We start from the raw sequence: 26,408 nt of genomic DNA on the forward strand, positions 1-26,408 counted from the left end.
TTACAAACCATTATATATATAATTCATTAAAATTAATTTGAAATACTGATCACACTTAGCTCCAGATAAGGATTAGCCAAGGATGGTTTTCTGACATTTTTTTTTTGTTGATCACTATGAAATCCAAAAAAAAGGATAGAAAATAGGGATTTTGGATTAATAATTTATAAAATTATAATAGAATAATAAGGAGTTCCTAAATGTAAAGATTTTATACATCTCACACAAGCATAAGCCGACAGGAAGACCAATAATTACATGTATCCCCAATGAAAAATACGATCCGAGAGACTCACCCTTTACTCAACCCAAAGAGACAAAAGGGAGAAGGGAGAAAGTTCATTGAAACAATAAGAGAATTTACACCTTTGAACATTTCTGTAGGTGGAAGAATGATCCAAATATCACGGATGCATCTTTTACATCTTTTAATATGGAAATTGCAACCATTGCACGCATGTCTCAAAAGACCAAAGTACATTAAAGAAGAAAATATCACGGATGGAATAATGATCCAAATAGAATTTGATCACCAGATAGCCTCGGACACGCAGGAATTATGCATGCTACCTTCTGGTTACCAGTATCTTCCCAGCTACTAAAACCAAGTTGTCCATGATTAACCATACAGAATCATTTTTATCTCCCATTAGAACAAGCTAATAGATAACTATGATAGTAAAATACTGAAGGCAATCCAATCCCTAGAAAGTATCAGTTGGCTTTATGTTGTCCGCAACACAAAAGAAGAGAGGACAACCAAGAAGCACAAGATTCTCGCAACTACTTAAAAAGGGTACATCCTGTATCACCCATGAGGAAGTGTCGATTTCCAGATCACTGGCCCTCTCCTGATTCCTTCTTTGGAGCTTCTTTGATCTCATCAGCTCCATCCTCCTGGCAGGTAAAACCTAGTTAGATGGTACGCATAATAGAATGTAAGACAGAGATCAGCACCACCAAGGAGAGTAAACTGACCGTGATATCAGAGGTCCATAGTGTCAAGTTGTCTCGGAGAAGCTGCATGATCAACGTACTGTCCTTGTATGATTCTTCGCCCAAGGTGTCCAGTTCGGAGATAGCCTCATCAAAAGCCTGCAATTGCCATCAAAGTAGAAGCTTTAGGAAAAATGAAACCATGAAACCAGAAAATGATTTGGCCAAGACAACCAGGACTTCTGCTGAACTGGTAAGACAGGAAACCATTGGATCAATGAATGTTTTAGAAACTGTTATCAAACATGTATCAGTTAAACCTAGAACTTAGTAACTCAATGGAAATGGTGATCAACAATCAACACTAGCTTTATGAACTACTGAAATGCATGGATCAAACAAGATGAGAACAGGAATATAAGTTATTAGGTAAGGCAAGCAGAGATAATTCAACTTGATTCAACTGAAAGCACAAGAAATTGAGATGAGAGGACCTTATGAGTTAATCACCATGATCTTAAAGTAATTTTTTCCAACAAGCCACCCATCGGTCAGTGATCTCATTGACAATGAGTGTTTGGTCTTTTTCCCATTAACCATGGCAAACAACAAAGACATTACAATCATTTCCACAATTTTTTCATTAGTTAGCAATCAAAACATATGTGGCTTGCATCTTGCTGTTCAAACATTCTGTGCTTGACATCAACATATGCAGAAAGGTAGACTGTGGACATAGCCTTACATGCAATTTACTCCACATCTGGTGCCTCCACAACATAGGTCGACACAACTCATTTCAAATTTGATATTATGATGCATAATTACATATCAGCATTTTGCTGAGATTCACATTGAGCAAACTTTATGTGATTTAATTACCAGTGAGTAATCCTTTTTTTTTCCCCTCAGGAATAAGCCATCAAGGTTAACATTTGGATGAAGGATTGTGTGTGTCAGTTCTTGCATCAGAAGCCTATCCTACTAGAAACAAGGCCCATAAAAGTAACATGTTTAGTCTAACGCATAACAGCAGCAACAATGAAAGAAATTAATAAGTAGAAGAATGGCAATGAAATAGCTAACAAAGGGAACTAGGGACTCAACCTTTTGCAACAACCAAATATCTCACTTCTTACGAATCATACCTTTGAAATAACATCAACCAACCCCCAGCTTCATACATGGTACCAATTGAACCTTTACAAGGAAAAAATCAACCACCATTCACCTACTCACCTAAGTGGAAACAGAATCATTCCCCAACACAAGCACCAAACTTTGACAAAACATTCTGTAATACACCTAAAATAACTTTCCTAATGTGTGCTATCGACTGGATAACATTAAAAGCCACATCAATAAAAAAAAGTGACAAAAGTGTGCCCAGTGCACAAGGCTCCCATTAATACATGCCGTCTAGGGAGTATTAGTGTACACAGCTTTACGCCAACAAGCAGATAGTGTATTTAACGTGATTTGAATTATGGTCATGAAGCAATCTTTACCATAATATCACCACATTAATATGACCTAAATTTACAACCAACCAATGGAATATCTAACGGTGTGAATGTATATGGAACCTGAATTACATTATTAATTGAAGTGTTCACCGGCATTTGCAACCAAACTACATAAACACAATGATAACATGGTTCAAAATCAATTATATATGTAATATTGTGAAGTCATGTAATATGCTCCCGCTTCTAGACCTAGACAATATATCATATTTGATGAGATGTTGATTTTACATGAATTTCCCTTACAAAAACACAAAATTTCTTTACTAACAATAATAAGAGCTGAAAAAATAAAAGAAATTTATTCAAATCTTTAGTCGTATGAAAAAACAATTAGTGAATCATCACATCCAGGTTGTATGACTAAAACAACTGGCGATGCATGGCTAAAACATCTAAGCAGAAAAAAAATTAAATAACTTGCATTATAGGCTCCTTTACAATAACTATCAAGATGATGTGCCAAAAGTACCAAATTAATTGTCCAAATAAGAAATTATGGTCCATTTTCACACCAATGCAATTATGATGCAGTTTTAAACACCCAATAATATTATTCTGAGGTATTAACATGACAAAGTTCTATAATGGCTGTAATTCAAATTATATATCAAAAACCATAATATATACTTAAGAATAAAATGTTAGCATATGTGAAATTCAAGAACTGAAATAATATAGACTATAGAGTTCTTAAACCAAAGCTTTTCATAATTCTAATTGTTGATTAAAGGAGAAAGAAAGGCAAGAATGATTTGTCACGTAGCACAACCTAGGTATCAAATTGAATACAAGAACTAGAAGATGCAGCAACCTAATTATATGCATCTATGAGTCTGCATCTGCATTTCCAAGTACATTTAAGAATGTTCATGGTTACCTATATAAAAATGTGACTCATTTAAGAATGTAAATACTTAAATGTACATTTACAAGTACATTTAAGTATTTGCATGAACACCATTGGATGAGTGCCTATAGTATATTATTGTAACATTTAAGTAGCATAAAGACTAACATGGATAAGGAAGCAGAGTGACTGAAATATATGTTTGGTCAATAAAATAAAGAACAACTAAGTTAAAAGACAAGTTGGTGAGCTTCATGGAGCCATTATCTTTGTATATATCATGTCTGAAAGAAGCAGTGACATGGAGCAATACTGGAGCATAAATGAGCACAGGATGGGAGGTGGAAGGATGCCAATGCAGAATATCAAAGGTACAAGGAAAATAGAGTAAGTCTTCTAGTTGACTACAAAGCAGAAATCCATATTAAATCACACCTTAGAAAGTCACACCAAACCTTTGTTATAAGCATAATCCAACTCCAATGGATCTCTCATTAAAGAAGCATCACAGAATAAGGCTTCCTTTGTAGGAAAAGTGTATTCCCATAAAATCCTATGAAAAGAGTTATCTAGATCAAACATAGCTCATAAGCATCATTTGGCTCCAAGAATATGCTAGAATTATCTCCAAGAAAAAAAGAGGACAATAAGATAAGAATTTTCCATAAAAGTTAAAACCAAGACTCTAACTAGTCAAACAGAGTCTAACTAGTCCAACACAAAAAATCAGCTAGATTTGAACTTCAAACTAAACCAATTTATCATCATTTTAGTTATGCTTCAGGTTATGTCACTGAAGATTATTGAATCCCCAACTTTAATTTTAAAAATATCGATGTTCATTCCATGCACCTCATATGATTTATTATTTTCCAATTTGGAAAAGTTATGTTTTTCCAGCATAACATATAAAAGCAAAAGTAAAACATCACATCAACTCAGGTACATAACGAATGATTGTGGAATGTCAATTGAGCATCACAATATACTGTAAAAGAAGAGGGATCTGTGAGATAAACCTGTTTTGCAAGGCTGCAAGCACGGTCTGGTGAGTTAAGAATCTCATAATAGAACACAGAGAAGTTGAGTGCCAGCCCCAGCCTTATAGGATGAGTAGGAGCCAGATCAGCTAAAGCAATATCCTGTTATAAGTTCTAACAAATGTCACTATTTGGAAGCAAAATTTACAAGAATGACTTGAAAAAGAAAAAGTAAATATGTTTTCCCAGAAGAAAAAATATGCAATCATCAGTATTGCAACAACATATATGTTTGGTATCTATGGGAAGAAAAGAACTTTATCGAACCAAGACAATTACTGAAAAGAAGTAACTCAAAGAAGTGCCTAAAATTTAAAAGAAACCAAACAATAAATAATGATTGAAAACCAAGACTACATAAGAAAAACAGATCCCTTATAGTTCATCCATAATTGAGTCTTGAACTAATATTATTGCATAATATTAAAGAACTGATGCCATCATTGTGGTCCACAGTTCACTGGTTCTTTCCCTAATCTACCTTGCATAAGTTAGCACGCATGCTTCTGTTTTAGCTAAAAAATTAGTCTATGAAAGATACTATATTTCCTTAGCATCATGCGGGGGTATTTCAAACGGAGATGGTAAAGAACTAAGGATCAGCATGAAATTAATATATGAATGTGGAGTACCTGTGCAGATTTGTAAGCCAAAAGAGTGCTCTCAGCTGCTTCTTTCCTCTCAGCTCCAGTCTTGAACTCTGCCAAGTACCTAAGCAGAAAAACAAAACAAGATTATCGTTACCACCAAATTAAAAAAAAAAGTACGAAGTACAAATATATCTACTTTTTTTTTCTTAGAGGAATATGTTTCATCTAACCTGTGGTAGTCACCCTTCATCTTAAGGTAAAACACCTTGGACTCAGCGGTGGTGGCGGAGGGGACGAGGTGGGTGTCAAGCAGCTTCAGGATTCCATCGCAGATTTTGCTGAGCTCGGCCTCGACCTTGCTACGGTACTCCTTGATCAAGGTGACGTGATCCTCGTTCCCGCGGCTCTCCTCCTTCTGCTCGATGGAGGAGATGATACGCCAGGACGCGCGGCGAGCCCCAATCACGTTCTTGTACGCCACCGAGAGGAGGTTGCGCTCCTCCACCGTGAGCTCCTCCCCGTTTATCGTCTTCACGACGGTCTCCATGAACTCCACCATCTCCTCGTACCGCTCCGCCTGCTCCGCCAGCTTGGCCATGTACACATTCTCCTCGCGGGGCGACTCCACCGGTGACATTTTGATAGATCTCAACGAAGATGTCGACTCTGGCGAATTATGAACACAGATCGACATCAAAATGATATTTTTACGCCGTTTATTTAGGCCCAAAATCAAGCAAAAAAAAAAAAAAAAAGGTGCTTGAATAAAACAATTTCAAAAAAGAGCGAGAAAGGAAAACAAATCAGATACAAACGAATCCATCAATTGGGAGGATCTAAAAGTTCTTGCTCAACGAAAACAAAACAGTTCGATTCAAGGAAACGTTGCAAAGAAGCAGAGTTTGCAGAGAAACCAAAACATAGATAAGAGATGATATGCTTAGATTCATCATCAAAAGATTTCAAAATGAAACTGTTCGAATATAACACCACAGAAGAAGAAAACCGTGCACTACAGGAATCCGTCAAGAAATATGAAGCGGAAAAAGGGCCAGATCACACGAAATGACGGCGGAAGCACGGCCCTTCACAGAGGCAACCGAGGAGCTTAGGGTTCCTCTTGCTCACCTTTTCTCTCGCTTTCTCTGTGCACACCGCTCAATCGGTAGCTAACGTTGCCTCGGGTTATTTAGGGCGACAGGGGAATGCATTGATGAGGAAACACAGGGCGGCATTGTTCTTACCTTTTTCTAACGCACCCGCTGACCAACCTCAGGAGCGCCCGCGTTTGCAACCAATCAGAAAACGGGTAAACAAAGAAATAGAAATACTCGGTACGAATGATATCATGATCGGTGAGTGCTATTGGGTGGTCCTTCGGAGGAGGAGGGTCGAACACGTGGAAGGAACACGGGGATGGCATCCGGTGGCCCGCCCATCAGCTGGACCACGCGGAACGCGGGCTGCCTGATTCGCCCGATGCCGTGATACCAAATTGACCGACAGCCCGCATCATGCGGCCACGGAAAGCGACGGCCCCGCCCGAGACGGGGAACAGGATTCCCGGATCGCTCCCTACGTCCGCGATGATGTCATGACCCATGGGCCGAGCCGCTTCCCGTGAGCCCGTATCCCTGAATCACGGCTCGAGTGACGACCGATGACAAGTGAGTTGTAGCTAACCACGATTAATAGGTTTGGTCTCAATGCACGTACAGAAATAGGTGCAACAACGGTGGGACTATAATTGGGCCTCATGGCCCAGCCTATAGAACAACGATAGCAGGCTTTACGGCCGGCTGGCTAAATTACCACACGAAGGCGGCGCGGGTGGGCAGCAGGTCTCCAGAAAACCCTAACAGGCCGCCGCGCTCTGATCTCATGGCGGTGCTGCAGTTCTTCCCACCTTCGTCGCCGATCGTGTCGGCGAGGCTGCACCCTGTCGTCCTCTTCAACATCTGCGACTGCTACGTCCGGCGCCCCGACCAGGCGGACCGTGTCATCGGAACCCTCCTCGGCTCCGTCTCCGATGGCGTCGTCGAGATCAAGAACTCCTATGCCGTCCCCCACAACGAGTCCGCCGACCAGGTGCGCCCCCATTGAGTTCGCATTAGTCCTCCCTTGGTTCCAGTCCTTAGTTTTTATCCTTACTTACCTTCTCGACATCGCAACTGAAATAAAATATGATATTTGATCTTAGATATTGATGGATATGCTGTAAGAGGATTAATTCGAAATCGTTCTTCATTTGTTAGATATTTTCCCGATTAGATGATCTGTAGTTTCAGCACTTTCAGTAAGGATTCATCACCAGTTGTACACGTTGATACTAAGCAATATTATTTTCTAAAACTTAATATTGCACAAACTGTTTTCTAACATAATTTGGTAAACATTCTTCAGTTTTGTAACTGGGCATCTTGATGTTCTATTCTTCTTCTCTGCTTCTTAAATAACTACCTTGAGGAACTTTATTATTTTAGTAGTTCTTATAGAAAAATTTGAGGGAAATTCTACTTGTCAACATTGGAAAATCTATTCTTGAAACTTTAAAGCAAATATATTCGGTCAACAACCAAATATATTTTAGCAGAATCACAATAATGGAAAGCACAATATATTGTGTTGGATCTGCTCAAATTTATCTTGATTTCCGTATGTAGTTGTTATATATTTGGGGTTTTGTTGGCAATTTGAAGTTTTAAAGTTGAGATATGAATGTTACACTGATTGTCTTGCTTCATGCCATTTTATTTTGGTTTCTAAGAGTTATCACTAAGTAAATTCCATCATACGGATCTGCCTGCAGATTGTTGGTTTGTTTTCTTGTTTTCCTAAACTTCAATGTTGTCTTTAACATGCCTTCTACCTCAGGTTGCGTTGGATGTTGAGTACCATCGGAACATGTATATGTCCCACCTAAAGGTGAATCCCAAGGAAGTACTTGTTGGATGGTAAATACCTCTCTGTTTGAATAGCCATGATTTTCTGGCATTTCTTTTGCTTTGCATGTATAATTAAATATTTCATGCACAGCTGCATTTGAGGTATCCTTGTACTCTTGCAACTATAATCATGTTTTTTTTTTTTCTCATGGTCTTTTTTCATCTAGAAGTAAATATGTCATCGGAAGATTTACTTCTTAGGGTAATGAAGTGTTTTAGTTTGGGTTAGTTACTATCGATTTGTTTTAGTTCAATGGATGGCTGTAATTTCTTTTCAAATTTGTGTCTTTCTTTCATATGTAACTATATCAATTTAGAACAACAATTTTTAGGATTAGTTATTTTTACCTTCAAATTATTCTAGCTGGTAATTCGTGGTAGTAGCTAACAATTATTTATTCGAACTGTTTCATAGTAATGATTATGATTTTGTCCTAATGTATTTTGCATTTTGTAACTATCAGATTTACTAAAGATATCTCTAGTCACAACCTTTTTTATAGGTCTCCTCCAGCACATTTGTATCTTGGTAGTTTGTATTCTCAGACATGTTCTGGCGGAGAATATGATTCTCATATAACTTGAATATTCTTTGAGTTTTTTGTGATGGATTTAGTGTTGTGTATATCAGGTATTTATCAGTGGTTCCTTTTTTGTTTTGCTGAACCAGATTTGTTTTTTGTTTTGCCTTTTCTTTTCTCAGCTCACTACCTTTTATTATGCTTTTGTCACAGTTTTATCAATTACTCTGTGTATTTTCTTACTTTTTTCTATCTTTGTATACATACTTTCAATTTTTTTATTTTTTTATATGTATATATTATAAGATACCACTTTTTAATTTTTATAAAGAATATTATGGAAAAATCAAATTCTTGTTGACAGTTTTATTGGTTTCCTATAAAGAATATGTTGCTTATGTGCTTATCAAGTCATATGACTGAACCATAATGAACCTACATAGCTTCAATATTTATCTGACTGCATATGCAGGCCCAATTCTTACTGTTGAATTTTGACTCCGCAATTGGGAATGTGTTGCTGATGGGGGTGCCTCCATATGTGTCATGTAATGATCTATGTTCATGTGCTTTTTAACAACCTTTTGCACTTTGCTACCAACCCAACTCTTGTCTCAGTCTGATATGGGACCTGCTGTGATTGTGCTGATTGGTTTAGACTTTTGATTTATGTATTTAGTTTAGTTTATTTTAAATTTCAAGCATGAGTAGATGTTTTGTTTTCGTAAGCTTTCAAGTTACAGATAATATGGTTTGGCTTGTTTGTGTTTCTTCAAAGAACATAATGATGTTTATTGCTACCTTAATGATGTGCGTTGTTCAGGTTTTCAACTGGCTTCGGTGTTTCTGGTGGGAGCTCATTAATACATGACTTCTATGTAAAGGAACTTAAAGATTCTGTAAAAGATCTTAAGGATGCACAGAATTCTGTTCCCCCTCTTCATCTTACTGTTGATACTGGATTCAGAAATGGAGAGGCTTCCATAAAAGCTTATGTATCAGTTAATTTGTCTCTTGGAGATAGGCCACTTGCAGCACAATTTCAAGAAATTCCTTTGGATTTGAGGATGATTGAGGCAGAACGAGTTGGATGTATGACTTTTACTTGAAATACTTTTGACATTCCACATTTCTATCTTGTAAATGTTGGACACATGTCTGAATATACCTTGGTCGCTAGATATGCTATGTTTTTTATACATGCTTATGTGGCAGAATTTGTGGGATAAGCCTCATCCCTGCTGACTCACTTTTTCTAGTAAGCCTTTGTTATTCAAAGCCTTTGTTTCACCAAAGGTCACTTCTTTACATGCTGTTAATAGAACCTCTTAAACATTGGTAGATCATACTGTTATCTAAATGGTAAATTCATGTAGAATAGATTGAGGTTCATGGTTTGATTTGTTTATATTTTAAGATTCCTTTTTTATTACATCAGGTTCATTTGCACTTCAAGATAATTTGGAGAAATAATCCCTGCCTGACTAAATAAGGTCCCTGGTAGCTTATATGTGCACATGCATATATACACTCATTTTGAACCGGTATAGATCTCATTGTAGGTCTTTTGGCAGCAGGCTTGACCAGAAATGTTGAATCCTGCTGAGAGTTGTGGGCTCCCTCCCTTCTATCTTCCCTTCTCCCTCCACGTATATATACAAAATACACACAAATTATCTCTGCTTTCATCTTGTATGGATTGGTAACAAGTCATCTTAGCATCCCTGCATGTATGTAGAGAAGATTTTGCATTTAGAAGTTCATTTAGTTTGTTTCATTCATATGGTTTGAAATTTTCTTTTAATGACTAACAATGTGATGTTTTCCTTCTGGACTATCAAGTAAATTTAGTTTACATTTGTATTCGTGTTAAAGTTAGTTGTATTTTCTTTCTTAATTTCAACAGTGAGCTATTTGACTCATGCATTTTCGTACTGGAAGTGATGTTGAAAACAAACTAAAAAAGATGATGGCATAGTGCAAAACACTTCTGCCAATGCAAGTTTTGGAAGGATCAATTTATGCTACAAACTAAGTGCTATGTTTTTTTGTCATTGCAGTTGACATCTTGAAGACAACTGTTGTCGACAAGCTTCCGAATGACTTGGAGGGAATGGAAGCTTCGATGGAGAGATTGTATGCACTGATTGATGATATCTATAAATACGTTGATGATGTTGTGGTAAGAGTCTCTATGACATTTTCTTTATCTTGTCTAAGACCTAAGTGTTCCAATATTTATTAGGAAGGACGTGCAGCCCCGGATAATGATATCGGGAGATTTCTCGCTGACACTTTGGCTTTGGTTCCAAAAATTTCACCAGCAGCTTTTGACAAGGTTTTCAATGACAGAATTCAGGTGGAGGCTTCTTTCCATCTGAAAAGGCCCTGATAAGAAATGTTCGCTATCTTTTTCATTACTTAAATGAACCCTTTTCTCTTCATTACAGGATAATCTTGCATTGGTATACTTGTCAAGCCTCATTAGGGCACAGCTCGGCATTGCAGAAAAACTGAACACAGCTGCTCAGATACTGTAACTCACCTTTTGTTTCCAAAAGAAGCTGCCAATATGTTGTCTGTTTAAACCAAGTTGACATTATTAATTGCGGAGATTTACAGTCAGGCAGTTAGTGGTATTATCAGATATATACTGTTTTCAAGTTTTGGTGAAAGGATTCCTCCCTGTTGATACTTCTGCACTGGATCATTTTTAACATTGTATCATATTTTTGGTTTTCTGATGCCATCTCTTCATGTCCCAGAAGCCGCCTACTCCTTTGTAGGCATTACTTTTCACTTTGTGCTTTGTGATATCTAGTTTAATTTATTTCATAGTTACTTTGGCATACAAAATTTATAGTTAAGAAAGTGCTGCGTGATAAAAAATTTAACATTCTGATCTTTAGATTTAAAGTATTTATATTAAAATTTTTATAATTATGAAAGTGTAATATTTAACTTTATTTATTTTAATATTATTGGTTTTATTGATGAAAAAATATGATAACATAAATAGTACGAAAATGATGAATAAAAAGATAATTTCATTATTGGTGGATGATGGTGGTCGATGAGAACAATACGGTAGTCAGTTTTATTGATATTGATTCGAATATTGATGATGAAGAGGAAGAAGAGAAAAAGCGATGAGGTAGAGGAAGAAGAGAAAAAGCGATGAGGTATCGACATTGGAGGAGGAAGAGGAGGGAGGTGAGGTATCTATATTGATGTTGCATTGCTCTATCTTCTTTTTCTCCTTTAGTGGCGTTTTGCATTTGTGTCGATGTTGGAGGAGGTAGGTGAGGTATTTTGTGTCGCCATTGCATCACTTTGCCTCTTCCTTCTTTAGCGTCGTTTTGCATTGCATCACTATTTTATGTTGTTGACGATGAGGAGGAAGAAGAGACAGATGAGGAATCTATGTCGTTGACAATGAGGAAGAAGGAAGAGGAGGCAGGTGCCTCGTAGATGCCTCACCTACCTCTTCCTCCTCCCTTCTCATCATTGGTGATACTGATATCTTACCTGGCTCCTCCTTTGACATCGACACAGATATAGAATGGCATCAAAGGAGGAAGAGGAAGTAGAGTAGTAAGTGCGCCAACGCAAATGCCTCACCTCCCTCCTTCGTCATCGACATAATACTTCACTACTCTGTCTCATTTTTTTCCTCGTTATCAATGTTCGGATCGACATCGATAAGGTCGACCATCGCATCATTCTCACCGACCACCACTACAATAGCTACCCATGGTGCAATCATCCATCACCATCGTTAAAATTATTTTTTTGTTAATCATTTTTGTATCATTCATGCATGTATTGTCAGATGCTATATCTCTCCTCGATAAAGCCAATAATATTATGATAAATAAAATTAAATATTTTAATTTTATAACTATAAAGATCTCAATATAAATTTTTAAATTTAAAATTTAAGATACTAAAAAAATCTAATTATAAGAGATAAAACGTAATTAGTTCGAAAAAAATATGATGCTAATAATCTATAGTTCAAATAAGGTTCTGAACTAGACCAGTTTGTGTTGGTTTTTAATCTTAGTTTAATGATAATTTTATTGTATTTAAAGGAGAATAGATTGTATATGATTGCTTGAGCACATCTCGGAGGCAAACATGAAGAGAATTGGCAAGCCAACTGTTTAGTAACATGATGCAATAATGGCAATAATTTGTTAATTTGATAAGATGCATACTAAAAGGGATTTATATAACTAAATAAGCTCAATTAAGCAAGAGTTTGAGATGAGTTTTAGATTTGGTGGTGGAATGATGCAACTTTCACTGCATGCATAGGCTAAGGCTAATTATATATTAGCCTTGTAGTTAGACCTTCCTAGCTTTCGATTCCTATATGAAAATTTTATATTAAAATATCTATAATTATATAAAAATAAAACATTTAGTTTTATTTATCATGACGTTATCGATTTTACCAACGAAAACATAAAAACAATAGACAAAAAAATAATTTTAAAATCTTAATTATATTTTCGGTGATGACGGACGATGACATCACTGAGCCGTGAGTGGCTTTTTTGAATAATAAGAGAGAGTGACAATGAGAGGTAAGACAAAGGGAGAGGAAAAAGAGGACGACACAAATGCAAAGCGGCATCGCCCTTCCCCGCATTAGTATCGATGCCAACATAGATAGATGTAGAACGGTGCCACTCTACATCTACATCTACGTCAGCACCGATATAGATGCCGAGTGACACTCTACATCTATATGTGCAACAGCGTCGACGTAGATGTCAAGCGACACTTTGCATCTACATCTACGTTGGCGCCAATGCAGATGTAGAGCATCAATATCTGTGTTGTCCTCTTCCTCCTCTCTCTTTCTCTCACCTCTCTTCGTCGTTCTTCCTATTCATCCGCAACAGTCACCCGCGACCCCTAGCAACGTCACCATCCGCCATCATAAAAAACATAACTAGAGCATTGAAATTATTTTTTTATCCATTGTTTTCGTGCTTTCATCGATAAAACACACGACATTAGAATAAATGAAACTAAATATTTTACTTTCATAGCTATATAGATCTTAATCTAAATTTTTGAGGTCCGGATACTAAAGAAATCTAAATGCAAGGAATAATATATAATTAGCCCCATAATCTTACAAATACTAAATGTAATATTGTCTTTATAGGGGGTTATTTAAAAGGCTGACAATGAAAACATCTTTCATAACAAAAACCCTTCTATCAAACAAAGGGGTGTGAGCTCAAGCTATTGCCTTTAACTAGTTATTGTGCTAGAAATATCATCTTTGCAGGGAGGAACTTGTGCCATCTTATTCAAAAATGTTCAATGGCACTTGGAAGGATGGACTGAGATCAATGCTAATGGGTTTGTATTGTTCAAGGAAGGTGAAGTAGGTTTCATTCTCACAGATGCAGATGGACAATGCAAAATGGCGGATCAGAGATACAGCTACAGCAGAATCCATTAACAATGTGAAGTTTTGCAAGACAGAGGTCTACTTAAAAGGCTAAAGCATGGGGACTTGTAATGAGTCCAACTTGAGACAGATTCCTGCCATATTAAGAACATTCAGATAGATGGGAGAATTCCACCTTTGCAAGATTCAATATGTTATCTCACATGTACAACATATATTCCTCAATTTTGAAAATTATGTTTACAGAAAATATACTCATATCAAGCAGTAAATTGGCTTATATTCAACATGATAAGTCAAAGGATTCTTTTTTCCTATGATCACTGATCATGTAGGGTCATGAAGAAGCAACCTAACCCTGATAAATTCTTTTCCTATGATCACTGTGTTTAAGCATTTCCACTGAAGTAATGCTTCCTACAAAGTGATGCATGCATTCATGCGGTCTCAACACAGTATTTTCACTAAATACATCACTTGTTTTCCAAGAGAACAAACAAACAGGGAATGTGATTTTTCATGATGATGTTGTTTGGTTGATATTTTCTAGCTTTATGCAACATCAAAGAGAGAAGTCTACAATTAGGATGGAGGAAATGATATCAACAGTCAAGGAAGAGCCTCCAACCATAGAGTTGTGATGTTGATCTGCTGTTAATAGAACATGGTGCAGGAGGCAGGAGCATTACAGTACAACAGACTTTATATCTTAGAATTTTGGCTGGCCTTAAGAGAGAAGAGCAAATAGAGAAGCCTGGAAAAGGCTGACCAAAAGGGTTAGAGAGAGAGGAAAATACAAGTAGAAAAACAAGAGGATAACAATAGCTATTTCTTACTGTGGAGGAAAAGAAGAGGAGACCAAAACAAGTGTTAAAGTCCAGAAGATGAGAGGATTGCTGGCCGTAAAGATCATGTCAGAGTTGAATCAGCCAGGTATTTATTCAGAGCTCGGGTTAGTTTTAGAAAAACTATGGGACAGATCTTGACAGATTATTAAGCAATAAATAAAAACCTTCAGCAGCCAAAAGATACAATAAAAACCAATCGACCGTCGCATTATAAAGATGGCACATCAGAATCAAACTAATGATTGCCAAACTTCAGAATCCAAACTAATATCATATCCTGAACTAAACCTGACTCATATTGGTCAAATTTAACAAATTAAGACTAACATTAATGCTTAAACTAAAACCAACAGAATAAGACTTTGCTCATCAGAGCTGCCATAATTTTTTTATTTATTTCAGCTAAAGTGCCATAAATTTTTGGTTAGCAGCAAACTAGGACATATTCCATAGGACTACATAAATAGATATCCAGAATTACCCAAAATTGATGTTCTGATGATCTCATTCATTTCATCCATATTATTAAGCATGAAGAGAGTGAAAATAACCCTTTTGAATCCAGTATTTTGAAAGGCATGGATTCATTCTAAATGAAGATTTAGTTAGTACACCTCCATATATTGTTTAACCATTCAACTTGTTTGAGATAGAATGTCTAAACAAAGTATTAAACACATTGAGGAGACATCTAACAAGTTTTTGCATCTTATAGTGTCTCGAATATCTGTATGGTCACAAAAACATGCTTCACAACTACCAATATGATTTCACCGCAATCACCTAGTAAAAGAATGGGTGGGATTTCTAAGTTATACATAGTATTTCAGGATGCTACATCACCAGCGCAAGGCAAATTAGAGGCTTTTATGTCACCCTGTAATTTTTTGCAATGGTAATATTTGATAGATCAAGAACCAAATACTATTGTAATGATTATGACTAAAACATAGAAACTATTCTATGTAAATCATGATCACTCAGACAATTTTCATTGTTACTCTTGTCTAGCGATCATGTAATTATCAATCTACTCAAATTTGAATATTAAGCACATGAAAAAGAAACCATCCTTCTTGTAAGAAAGATTAATTTTCTTTTTCTTCTAAGCCCTTCTCCAAATGAGTCCTTCAGTACTTCATTTATGAAGGCAACATGGAATTATGAAATTTGATTACAACGATGCTAAGTGGAGAGTGGGTTCTTTTTTTTCCTGTGGCCCATAGTTGCCACTTTCCTGCAGAAACTCACTAGGAGAGACGACCCATAGCTTAACCACATTTACTTTGGCTTCACCAACCAGTGGCCTCTGTTTAACATGCAGAATGAATGGTCAAAGTATCTCGTCTTGGATTGTCCCTTTTCAGTCAAACTATAGGACTACATGCACCACCATCACCATGATAACACTATCCTTTGAATATGTTCTCTCTTAATTGTCCAACATTCTGATAATTGCACAACCATCTGCATAACTGTCTCTATTTTGCTCAATTTTCCATAATACCATAAGCCATACCTTCTTCAGGTTAAATATAAAATCTAACCAACATTTTTGAAGTCTTTAAATGTTTGGAACTTCTCATTCACTTATTGATACTATAGTGCTGAAGTTACAGTTCTTGCATGCGGCATAAATTCTACATAGTCTAGAAATCTTATCAGAAGTTCAACACAAAATCACAACTCAAAAGAGCAATACAGATTTAAAAATACTCAAACAAGTTTCAAGACAGTAAAGCAATAAATATTTCAGTGCTAAAATAAGAACATACTTAAGATACAATTGTCATCTTATAGGATTCTCGAACAAGTGTCGGAGCATATCCAAGTTCAAGCTGAGCAAACTAACATGTTTTGGCTGAATGCAAGAGAATTTCCAAGTAGGTATGCCATTATTATATAAACTCCAAATATTTAAATCTGTATTTTATTTCAAAAGACCACCACAAGAAAAATCATATAGACAATCTAGAATCATTCAGGAATTCCAAATTAATCCAAGTCTTCCACTACTCTTTTCTTGAAGCAGCCAACGTTTACGAGAACTCACTTTTCTTTCATTCTAACATCACAGGAATTTCTTGTAATTAGCATATAAGCAATATGCCCAAATAACAAGAGATATCTTCTGTTCTAAATTAAAATTCAGTAGCATAAAAGACTAGTCTTTTTTTATGAAGAAAGAAGGCATCAGAGCATGAAGCATTGGAGTCAACAAAACACTTACCTGATGGTCTTGTACAACATACAAGAAACCCACGTCCCCTCCATTCCCATCAACTTGATTCCAGGAAGAAAACGTCAATTTGTCCAAATAATTAGCAATTTCATAGCCCAATCACTCAGACAAATCCCACTTCAGTAAACTGCTGCCTAACTTTAGGCGGCCGGCCCCTCGGTCTCTTGGTCAAACCCGGCTGACCCGGATCCGGACCATCGGCGGCGCGCTTGGGGGGTCGGCCGCGCGGCCGGGGGATCTTGGCGGGGGCCAGGGGATCGACTGGTTTCGGCGGCCGGCCACGCCGTCTCGGGGCCGCGTCGGCGGGGCCAGCTGGGTCGGGGAGCTTGGGCTTGGGCGGGCGGCCGCGGCGGCGCTTGACGGGCGGAGGTGCCTCTGGCCCGGGGCGGAAGTAGCCGCTGCCGACCAGGAGGAGCTCGCCGGCCTCGGTCATGCGGGCGAGGTGTGCGGCCAGCTGCGAGGCGTGCGACGGCGGGAGCTGGCCTTCGTAGGACGACTCCACGTACTCGGCGATCGCCGACATGCTCGTCCCATCCTTGTCGCCGGAAGCTGCGACCGCAGCCAGTATCATCTGACGAAAGGCAAAGAGACGCTGATGATGATGAATTAGGGTTAGGGTTACGGCTTAGCGAGCAGAGAAGTGTACCTGAGGGTACGGAGGGAGGGAGTGGGTCCGCGGATCTTCTCCTTCTGTGGCCATTGTTGGACTGTAAGAGAGAGAGAGAGAGCGAGTGTGTGTGTGTGTGTGTGAGCGCGCGCGTGTGAGAGAGAGAGAGACGACTGCTGCCTCTGCTACTGTTTTGGGGAGTAATAATTGGGAGGGAGACGTCTACATTTGGGGATCGGCAGTGCGGACGAATGGGAAAGCGAGCGAGCGAGCGAGGGAGGCTAACACTAATTAAACAAAAGCGGATTAAAAATACTAAAAATGATAAAATTATATTATATAATATCATTATATTTGACATTATTGTTGGTATAATAATATTTAAATTACATTAATATCAAATGAGATTGACAGCTTCTTCTCTGACTTACAATCTTCATAATGTGATCCATAGCATGAAAATTCTAACTTCTTCCAAGGCATTAGTTGTTGTTACTTCAAATTATGACAGGACTCAAAACATGTATGTATCCATCACACCCTTATTTGGTGATTTTTTTTCCATATCTAAGTTTCTTTTTGTTGATTTCTATGTTGAGATAATTACAATGAGATTATGTTGAGATACTATACAGATAATGAGACTGTCAGCACAGAAGTTGTGAAGGATTAATGTGAACTATAAGACTAATACCATCCAGTAAGGAATAGGAGATGTACTAATAGTGGCTTCTCTCCTACTTAGAATCTATTAGAATAATAATAGTAAGGAGCAGTGTTGGAGATTAGGTGTCCTGTGATATATGAGGGTAAGTTGGCATTAAACCATTTCCTTGTCTGTGTAGAAGACATGAGAAAAGTCTTCATGTGAGGCTTTGGTATTTAAACTGGCATTAGGAGTAGTATTAGGTGTCAAGAGGAATTCCTTAGCTAAGGTCTTAATTTTTATCATCAATGACAACATATTATCTCCAGCTTGCTGCTGTTCCAGCAAATGATAAGTCTAAGCTTGCAAATGGAGAACAGTATGTATGTGTCAACTTTGAGAGAGATTTGGAGGTGAAGCAGCTGAAAACCTGCACGATGAGGTTCAAACATGTCGTTTGGTATGCTCATCTCCCTCACACCACCCAATGCAAGAGAAGACTATTCCAGAGAATGAGATATATTATAAGCAGCTTTGATCTCGAACCAAACCAACCAAGTTCACACCATTCATCCAAGAAGTCGCTCTCCCTCTCTCTCTCTACTCCTCCCACTGCTTCCATCATTTGAAGGTGGATAAGATTTTTGTCATGCATCAGCAATTTATGAGCAGAAAACTGGATATATATATATATATATATATATATATATATATATATATATATATAGTGGATAAATGAGGACTCACACCATGCATACATCCTTCACGTTTCACCGGGAAGATAATTGCATATCAGCAATAATATTAATGATATATATGCATCACAGATTTCAATGTTGAATATTATGCAGCTATCATCTCCAAGTTAAAGTTGTATCAGCCTGGGGTTCCTCACAGAACATAAAACCAAGAAACTGCAACAAGAATGTTCCCAACTCATGACACAGCTTATCAGAAATCGCCAGAGGAGATGCTAATTTTATACTTCTTGTGTTGCAGAAAATATAATTTGAATGATCACTACAGCACATACATGCATGAAGCAGAAGAATTCAGTCTTCACTTACTGTATCCAAAAGCTATGCTTGAACGAGAATGCTAAGCTTCCATGCGTTTTATGTCATCTTGTTAGTGTATCATCTTCTTCTTTCTCTTGCATAGTTTCTGTGATTACGATCTGAGCTGAGAAACTTAGCTCAGATTTGGTGGACTCGTCGTACTTTCTTGTTTTATAGATTCATATCTGTTTTGGGAGAAGAACGAAACCCTAATTAAAATAGATCCGCAGACAGATGGCCAGCAAAGAGCAATGTGAATCCCCGTGTGATCTGTAAACAGTGGCGTTGCATACTTAAAGCAAGGCCGGCCAAAGTGGCAGCGGCAGTGGTTGCGATGAAGGAAGTCAACCCTCAAACCCAGTGCCATGCATACACCCGGATGAGTATGTGAGGTTTGTCAACTGCGTGCGCCGCTGTTGCTTCAACGTCAAGGAAAGTTCGATCCACCATTGACCAATGCGATGGCCTTCTTCCTCCTCCCCGCAATAGCAGGCCCGAAAGACTCAACCTGGATTAAAGTAACTCCGCAAATGGAGTCGCAGCTACGCAAATGTACCGCCTTTTCTTAGTTGGCTGCCAAGCTTACGCTGTCAAACATCTGCTGCCATCTACGTTGGATCTCATTAATTGCACCATGGCCTCTTCCTCATTCCACCAGCGCTTCTCTTCTTGTCCTCCTCCGTTGCCATGAGGAGATCCCCTCTTGCTGCTCTCCTTTTATGCCTCGCCATCCTCCTGCTGCTGCTTCGCGGTCCGAGCTCGCTGCAGTCTTCGCACGCCAATACCTCGTCCATCCCCAGGAAGATGTTGTTGGCGAAGCTTGATGTCGCTGCAACCAGTCATGCAAGGCACCATCACCATCACCATCGGCACAACCAAAGCCAGAAAACGTCGCTCGTTGATCCCAGCGGTGGCGACGAAATCGATCCTCGGTTTGGCGTCGAGAAGCGACTAGTTCCGACGGGGCCCAACCCTTTGCACCACTAGCCGATGTTTCCATGGAAGGTGATAAGAGCAGTGACATGGCTGCTGAGGGCTCTTGGTATCTCGTTCCTTGTTCCATTCTTTGTGACTGGAATTGAAGAATGATATGTAGATCTCAAGAATCTCCGGATTAATATACTTGTATGTTCATGTGTGTACTACCAAAACCTTGTAGAATCCAGCTGTCTTGCTTGCTTACTCGGAATACTTTGTCGAGTAGAAAAGTCTTCGTTTAGTTTGAGAATTTTGTCATTGTAGCGTTGAGATCGAAAGCTTTAGATTGTTCACAGGAGAAGTTGAGCATAGACATGGTTTCAGGTAACTCGTAAAGTTCTGAGAGACATTGAGAGCACTCAGTATGGTAGATGGTAATAAGTAATGATTTGGAGGTTCAAAGCAGAATCGTCTGCCCACTAAATCATGCGACCTAATATAGATATTAAATCTAAAACAACAGACAGTTGGTTCTGACAGTAACATATGAGGTGAGTTACAGCATCTGATTTGTTTTATCTCATTGTTTGCCTCTGACAACATCATATTGTTTCTGATTCAGGTTTAGGAAGAATGGAGAGGCTCGATGTGTTTAGATCATTTGACTTTTGAAGCTTGTTTATGGGTTCTGCTGAAGCCACCATGTGAGGTCGGCATTTGAATGGCTACCATAAGAAGTCAGGTTTTCGTCAACTCCTCTTCCTGTGCTCTTTACCTATGATGATCACTTTTCTCAGTTTGCTGTATGGTTGAGTTGACCTAGCGCAAGAAGTATAGATTCGAAAGCAAGTCATGATTGTGCTCTTTCCAATCTTCAAACACGAGAGGTGTGGGGATAAGAGATGGTGGATAGAAGATGAGAAGAACTTTGGCATCACCATCATCGGAAGGCAACTTCAGACTACTTTGGATGGAGCAACCTTGGCTATTACATTATCCATAGCCACCCAAATCCAGAAAGCACCGGCAACAACCAGGAACAAAGGTTGGTGCCACTTCCACCACTAACTCTGTAGGCAAATGATGCAAATAGATATCCATTACAACACCAAACAAGCCAGAAAGGTAACCCAACCAGACCATTTAGTCACTGTAGGATGTCAGAACTACAGGTGCCAAAGAAGTCAGAGAGATCATGCATACACAGGATTTTATTCATTCATTACAGAAAGGTTGCAAATATTACAGTCCTCCCCAATCAGCCTGCAAAAGTAGGATTTGGTGAACAATAAACAACCAAACATGGTTGTCATGGCATGCTTTTAGCTATCAGCTGCCGATAACCAAATCCCTTGAATCTCGGGCATCCAAACAGAACTGTGCAAGAAGCAACCAACCAAAGACCTATACTGAAGAGAACAGACTCAAATAACTCGATAGGACATGAAGCCCAGACTGGAACAACTCTAAGGACCGACAGACCTGAAACATTTGGACACAAGTTCGCCCTGCGGGCATTGCCAATATAGGATTTGGCTAAAACACACCATAGAAGCAAGCAATGTATGATGCTTCCCTGATGATACATAACCATGACCATATGAAAAACATAGAGCACATATGAGCTAACTAGGCTCATAATTGAGCAACAACTTGACTCAAGGTTAGATATGGTTGTGATCTCACAAACCAAGGCCAAAATGGGGGATAGCCAGCCAGTTAAAGACTGCCAAACCCCCCAAACAGAGTTTTCCTGTGAAAGGAGAACAATCTGCAAAAAATACAAGATCGGCCAATGGTCCATGGAAGACAACCAAAATCTTCGAGGAAGGCAAAAGCTTATGGCCAGAGGCACGAGCCAAAAACTAAACAGAAATAGATTGCTGCTGTTCACAATCAATCATGGTGCTGGATTTCATGATTGACTAATGATTGGACTACCAAGAGATTTCCCTGACCATTTTTTTGTACTTCAACTCGACTAGGAAATGATATCACACCACCATAGCTTCTCCTCAAGCAACCTCAGCCCATGGGCACTGATCAAGCTGCAGTCCTGAAGATTTAGGCCCACGATGGAAAGCCCCAAGTTTCCCAAGAATGGCAGACTCTTCAGTGTAACCTGTGAGCAACTTGCAAGAGAGAGGATATGCAAGTTAAGCTGCCTTGCTGATGCCAGGAGTGCCACACCATAATCACCTACTGAACAACTTGACAAATCAAGGTCATCAAGCGCAGAGCAACTTTCTGTAATTGCCAGAAGGCTTCTATCAGTGATCTTCCTACAACCATGAAGATTAAGCATCTTCAGACTACTTCCATGTACCTTGACCAGCATAGTTACCAAGTCATCTGTTACGTTAACACAACCGGTCAGATTGATCTCCACAAAGCCCACCTCAGAACTCTTGATCAGTGGGATGAGCGATTCATCAGTTACCCCAACTTGACCACTCAAATCTATATTCTGTAACTGGGGGCAGATCCTCCCTACCACTTGTATGCTAGCACTAGTGACTCCTGGACAGTCTTGGATAGTCAGGGACCTAAGTGACATGCATGACGGCAGTTGTGAAAATTCAAAAGATATGTCTTTGAGGCCCAAGCATCTCACCAAACTCAGTGACTTCAATTCTGCACTGCGCTTCAAAAGAGCACCAAGGATGCCCATAAGAGTGATCTGGTTACAATCCTCAAGGTGCAAACTCTCAAGTGCCTTTGCTGTTCCAGCAAATGCTATCAAACCAGCATCAGACAGGTAGCAAGATTTGCAAACAAAGAGCTGCTTCAGGAAGGGGGAACCCTTGGCAATAGCTTGCAAGGCAGTATCAGTAAGCCCATTGCAACAGTTGATACTGATGGACTTCAACTTTTGTAAGCCATGAGTATTTCCCATAACCCAAAATCCCTTTTCATTCACATCCTGAAGCTCAGTGAGAGATAGGTCAATTACATTCTTCCCATAGTGTCCAATGACTGCAAGAGCAATATCACTGATATTCAAGGTCCGAAGTCTTATACTTTCCAAGGAAGAAGAGGCTGAAGAAACCAAGCTTGCAATTCCTTTGTCACCAACCTGCAGACAGTCATTTATAGTTACAGATTTTAGTTTTGGACAGCAACGGCCAATAGCCTGCAGACCTTCATTGCCAATTCTCGAACAAGATTTAATTGACAAAGATGTTAAGTCAGGGCACTTCTGAGCAACAGCTATCAAGCCCTTGTCTGAAATCAGTGGACACTGGCAGAGGTCAAGCTTTTCCAACAATGGGCATCCATTGGCAATCTCAGATAGGCCAACATCAGTGACAAAGGGTACCTTCCACATAGATAGAACCCGTAGGGAAGGGCAACCATGAGCAATAGCAGAAAGCCCAACATCAGTAACACGAGTTGAATTGCTTCCTCGGATGGAAAGCTTGCCTAGCCCACCACGACTACAGGTTCCAAGGGCAATAGAAGCAAGTCTAATATCCGTAGCTTCCTCTGCATCCAAGCACCTGGTGAGATACCCATTGTTCTCGCTTTCCTGCTCATCGACAATCACATCATTATTCAGGAACAGCGAGGGGTTCTTCACAGATTCATCGCAGACCTTATTGCAAGCAGCAAGCTCTGAAGAACGGATGCTGCTAACAAGCATAAGCCAGTGCTTGGAGACACAAGCAGAGTTGCTCCTCTCCTTATCTCCGGGCAACCGCCTGAGTATCTCAAAGAGGCACTCGTCAGGAAGGGTGTCGATCGATCGGGGCTGTTTCTCTTCGTCTATGACCTTTTCTCCAGCTCTGGAGATAAGAGGTGCCGTGACCCGATATCTCTTGCAAGGGGGGCCGGAGACATCAGCCTTTTGACCAAGAGAAAGGAGAAGGCTCGAATCAGTGAGATTCGAGTAAAAAGGGCCAGGGCAGATAACATCGTTGCCTGCAAGACCAAGAAAGGAGGATGATGGTTAGTTCCAAAAGAGGATCTAAATCTGATCTAAGATACAAATACAATTATCAAGAAAACGCATAAAAAATCAGCAGGAGATTTAAAGGAAGTACAATCCAGGAGTCGAGCACAACAAGATGCCATCTTGTGCCCTTGATTCCCCATTTGTTTCCGAATTTACTTTGAGCAGTACCTTATGTATCTTGTGAAAAATCCCTAAATCTAGACAACACTGAATAGCGAAATCATGGAGATTTGCTCTCCAAAGCACAACAAGAACCAAAGAGTTCGCAAAAGAGAATCAAAATGAAGCAAAATTTACTGAATATTTAAGGGTTATCGAACAAAAATCGGATCAGAAGTTGAAATGACAACAAGATGATAGTACCGAATAGCAAAAAAACAGAGAACATATGATCTAATATCTCTTAATCTAATTTAGCAAGTCTCGCCTTCAAACAAAGTCTAAAGTCCTCATAACCAACTATAACTAGCAAAAGGACCCTCTGATCCAGAAAGGGGCTCCTGAAATCCATCATTAACAGAAAATAGCAAGGATCGAGTAGATCAAAACGCAAAAGCCATCGACTTCATGTCAATTAAATCACAAATTAACGAACTGAGAGCAGGGAAGAGGGATTACCTCCATATTTGACGAGCGTCGCCATGAGCACAAACGGAGGAGGAGCAACCCCGAAGATCCGGATCCGACCACCAGGAACAGCAACGTGTAGCTGATCAAGGAGAAAAAATGCACCACCGGAACGTTAAAGACCCCGGGGAGCATCACAAAATCCCATACAGGTTCGATCGATAGACACAGGCGACGGAGGGGAATCCCCAACTGGAGTTGGATTGCGGAAGCCGGGCGTCGGCTCAACATAATAAAAGAAGGGAGAGACAGAGAGAGAGAGAAAGAGAGACAGGATAAGAGACGGAACGAATTTTCAGTTTTGCCCTTTGAATGCATTGCACCTTCCCATCCTCGGAGCGAAGTTGCCGCCACGGAGAGTGCGGGCGGCAAACATCAACACAAATCTTGATGCTGGGCCTAAACGGATACGATTCCTTCTCTTCTCTAACACGAGGCACCAAAAATAAAATGAATTATTAAAAATATTCCACCTTTTAAAAGAAAAAAAAATCATTTTATCCGATATGGATTAGACGATTTAAACGAATCTTTGTCCATAATTTAAAATAGATGGATAAAATATTATATATCATAGTAACAATTTAAAATATATCATAATAATATTATATAATAAAATTAAATAAGGAACGGTACTTAAAAGAATATGGTAATAAGTGACAAAGTAATACAAAATTAAATACATAAATCATATACAAAGATATTGACTAGTTTAATTGATAAAGATTTTAAAGAATTATTGTAATGTCATAGTTTAATTTACAACGTTTCCCCTTTATAAAAAATATAATATTAATATAATATATCTTTGGGAAAAAAAAAAACTTATGTTAAGACATTTTGGATTCCGAAAGTTTCGTTGATAGTATTTTTTTTTTTCAAAATAATTATTCTACCTCTATCGATCGACCATCACCCATTAATCACTCTACCTTTTAATTCTTTACTCCTTTGGTCACTTATCTTCGTGTGTGAGCTAATCTCGTCGATGACCCATTTGGCCCATCGATCGTACAATGAGGATATAAGTGGAATAATATAAGCATATCAAAGAGAAGAGACGATAGTGATTCTGATAAAAAAATTAAGTTAAATAGTCATTCCGTCTTGCCAAATAGGTTATCTAGAATTTTTTTAAAAGTTGAGAAGCTCTATATAAAATTTTCAAATTTAAAATATTTTTTGAATAATTCTTTTAGTATTTATATATCTCAAATAATATAATTAGTGAACTAATGTATAACGTATAAGGAAAAACATTAAACAAATGCAGCCTAGTAAATAATCTATAATGTATAGGAAGAAATTAAGAGTATTCCTAAAATTGACATTTAATTAAAGGACAAGTACACTTGATCATCCAGTACAATAATCAACACTAATTCACATGAAGGGCATATTTATGAATGGGTGTGACAACCAACAAGGCTCTTTAATCTGACCCAATATAACAGTGTTGTTAACACGTGTCACTCTTTATCCAAGTTATCAACCTTGGGATAATATATATATATATATATATATATATATATATATATATATATATATATATATATATATATATATATATATATATATATATATATATATATATATATATATTGTTGGTACAGCGTATGGTGCATGGGCAGGGAAGGGAGGATGGACAACGGCAATGCATGCATC

General features: G+C 38.5%; 4 protein-coding genes across 6 annotated transcripts; 1 reads left to right on the plus strand and 3 right to left on the minus strand.

The window, feature by feature from the left end:
• Positions 1-557: 557 nt before the first annotated feature.
• On the minus strand, positions 558-6,226 carry LOC135623775 (14-3-3-like protein GF14-C). Of its 2 annotated transcripts, none has more exons than XM_065127101.1 (6): positions 6,071-6,226; positions 5,173-5,608; positions 4,985-5,063; positions 4,332-4,454; positions 979-1,095; positions 558-897 (listed from the first exon to the last, which is right to left on the minus strand). In XM_065127101.1, exons 2-6 carry the CDS (start codon positions 5,577-5,579, stop codon positions 838-840), a joined length of 786 nt encoding a protein of 261 aa, XP_064983173.1. In that variant the 5' UTR covers positions 5,580-5,608; positions 6,071-6,226; the 3' UTR covers positions 558-837. The 2 variants fall into 2 exon arrangements, with proteins under 2 accessions (XP_064983173.1, XP_064983174.1); XM_065127102.1 differs by lacking the exon at positions 6,071-6,226 and adding an exon at positions 5,959-6,052.
• A 490-nt stretch (positions 6,227-6,716) lies between these two features.
• On the plus strand, positions 6,717-11,157 carry LOC103999287 (eukaryotic translation initiation factor 3 subunit F). The gene is made up of 6 exons (XM_009421004.3): positions 6,717-7,030; positions 7,817-7,896; positions 9,232-9,500; positions 10,469-10,590; positions 10,654-10,767; positions 10,859-11,157. Exons 1-6 carry the CDS (start codon positions 6,824-6,826, stop codon positions 10,946-10,948), a joined length of 882 nt encoding a protein of 293 aa, XP_009419279.1. The 5' UTR covers positions 6,717-6,823; the 3' UTR covers positions 10,949-11,157.
• A 5,266-nt stretch (positions 11,158-16,423) lies between these two features.
• LOC135621874 (HMG-Y-related protein A-like) lies at positions 16,424-17,783 on the minus strand. Of its 2 annotated transcripts, none has more exons than XM_065123482.1 (2): positions 17,579-17,783; positions 16,424-17,503 (listed from the first exon to the last, which is right to left on the minus strand). In XM_065123482.1, exons 1-2 carry the CDS (start codon positions 17,630-17,632, stop codon positions 17,036-17,038), a joined length of 522 nt encoding a protein of 173 aa, XP_064979554.1. In that variant the 5' UTR covers positions 17,633-17,783; the 3' UTR covers positions 16,424-17,035. The 2 variants fall into 2 exon arrangements, with proteins under 2 accessions (XP_064979554.1, XP_064979553.1); XM_065123481.1 differs by having other exon boundaries at positions 16,424-17,524.
• Positions 17,784-21,345: 3,562 nt separating this feature from the next.
• LOC103999288 (EIN3-binding F-box protein 1) lies at positions 21,346-24,992 on the minus strand. Its single transcript, XM_009421005.3, has 2 exons — positions 24,735-24,992; positions 21,346-24,082 (listed from the first exon to the last, which is right to left on the minus strand). The coding sequence occupies exons 1-2, from the start codon at positions 24,757-24,759 to the stop codon at positions 22,143-22,145; spliced, it is 1,965 nt and encodes a 654-aa protein (XP_009419280.2). The 5' UTR covers positions 24,760-24,992; the 3' UTR covers positions 21,346-22,142.
• Between the last annotated feature and the right edge of the window lie 1,416 nt (positions 24,993-26,408).

Source organism: Musa acuminata, chromosome BXJ2-9 (assembly GCF_036884655.1).
Source record: "Musa acuminata AAA Group cultivar baxijiao chromosome BXJ2-9, Cavendish_Baxijiao_AAA, whole genome shotgun sequence".
Taxonomy (NCBI): Eukaryota; Viridiplantae; Streptophyta; class Magnoliopsida; order Zingiberales; family Musaceae; genus Musa; species Musa acuminata.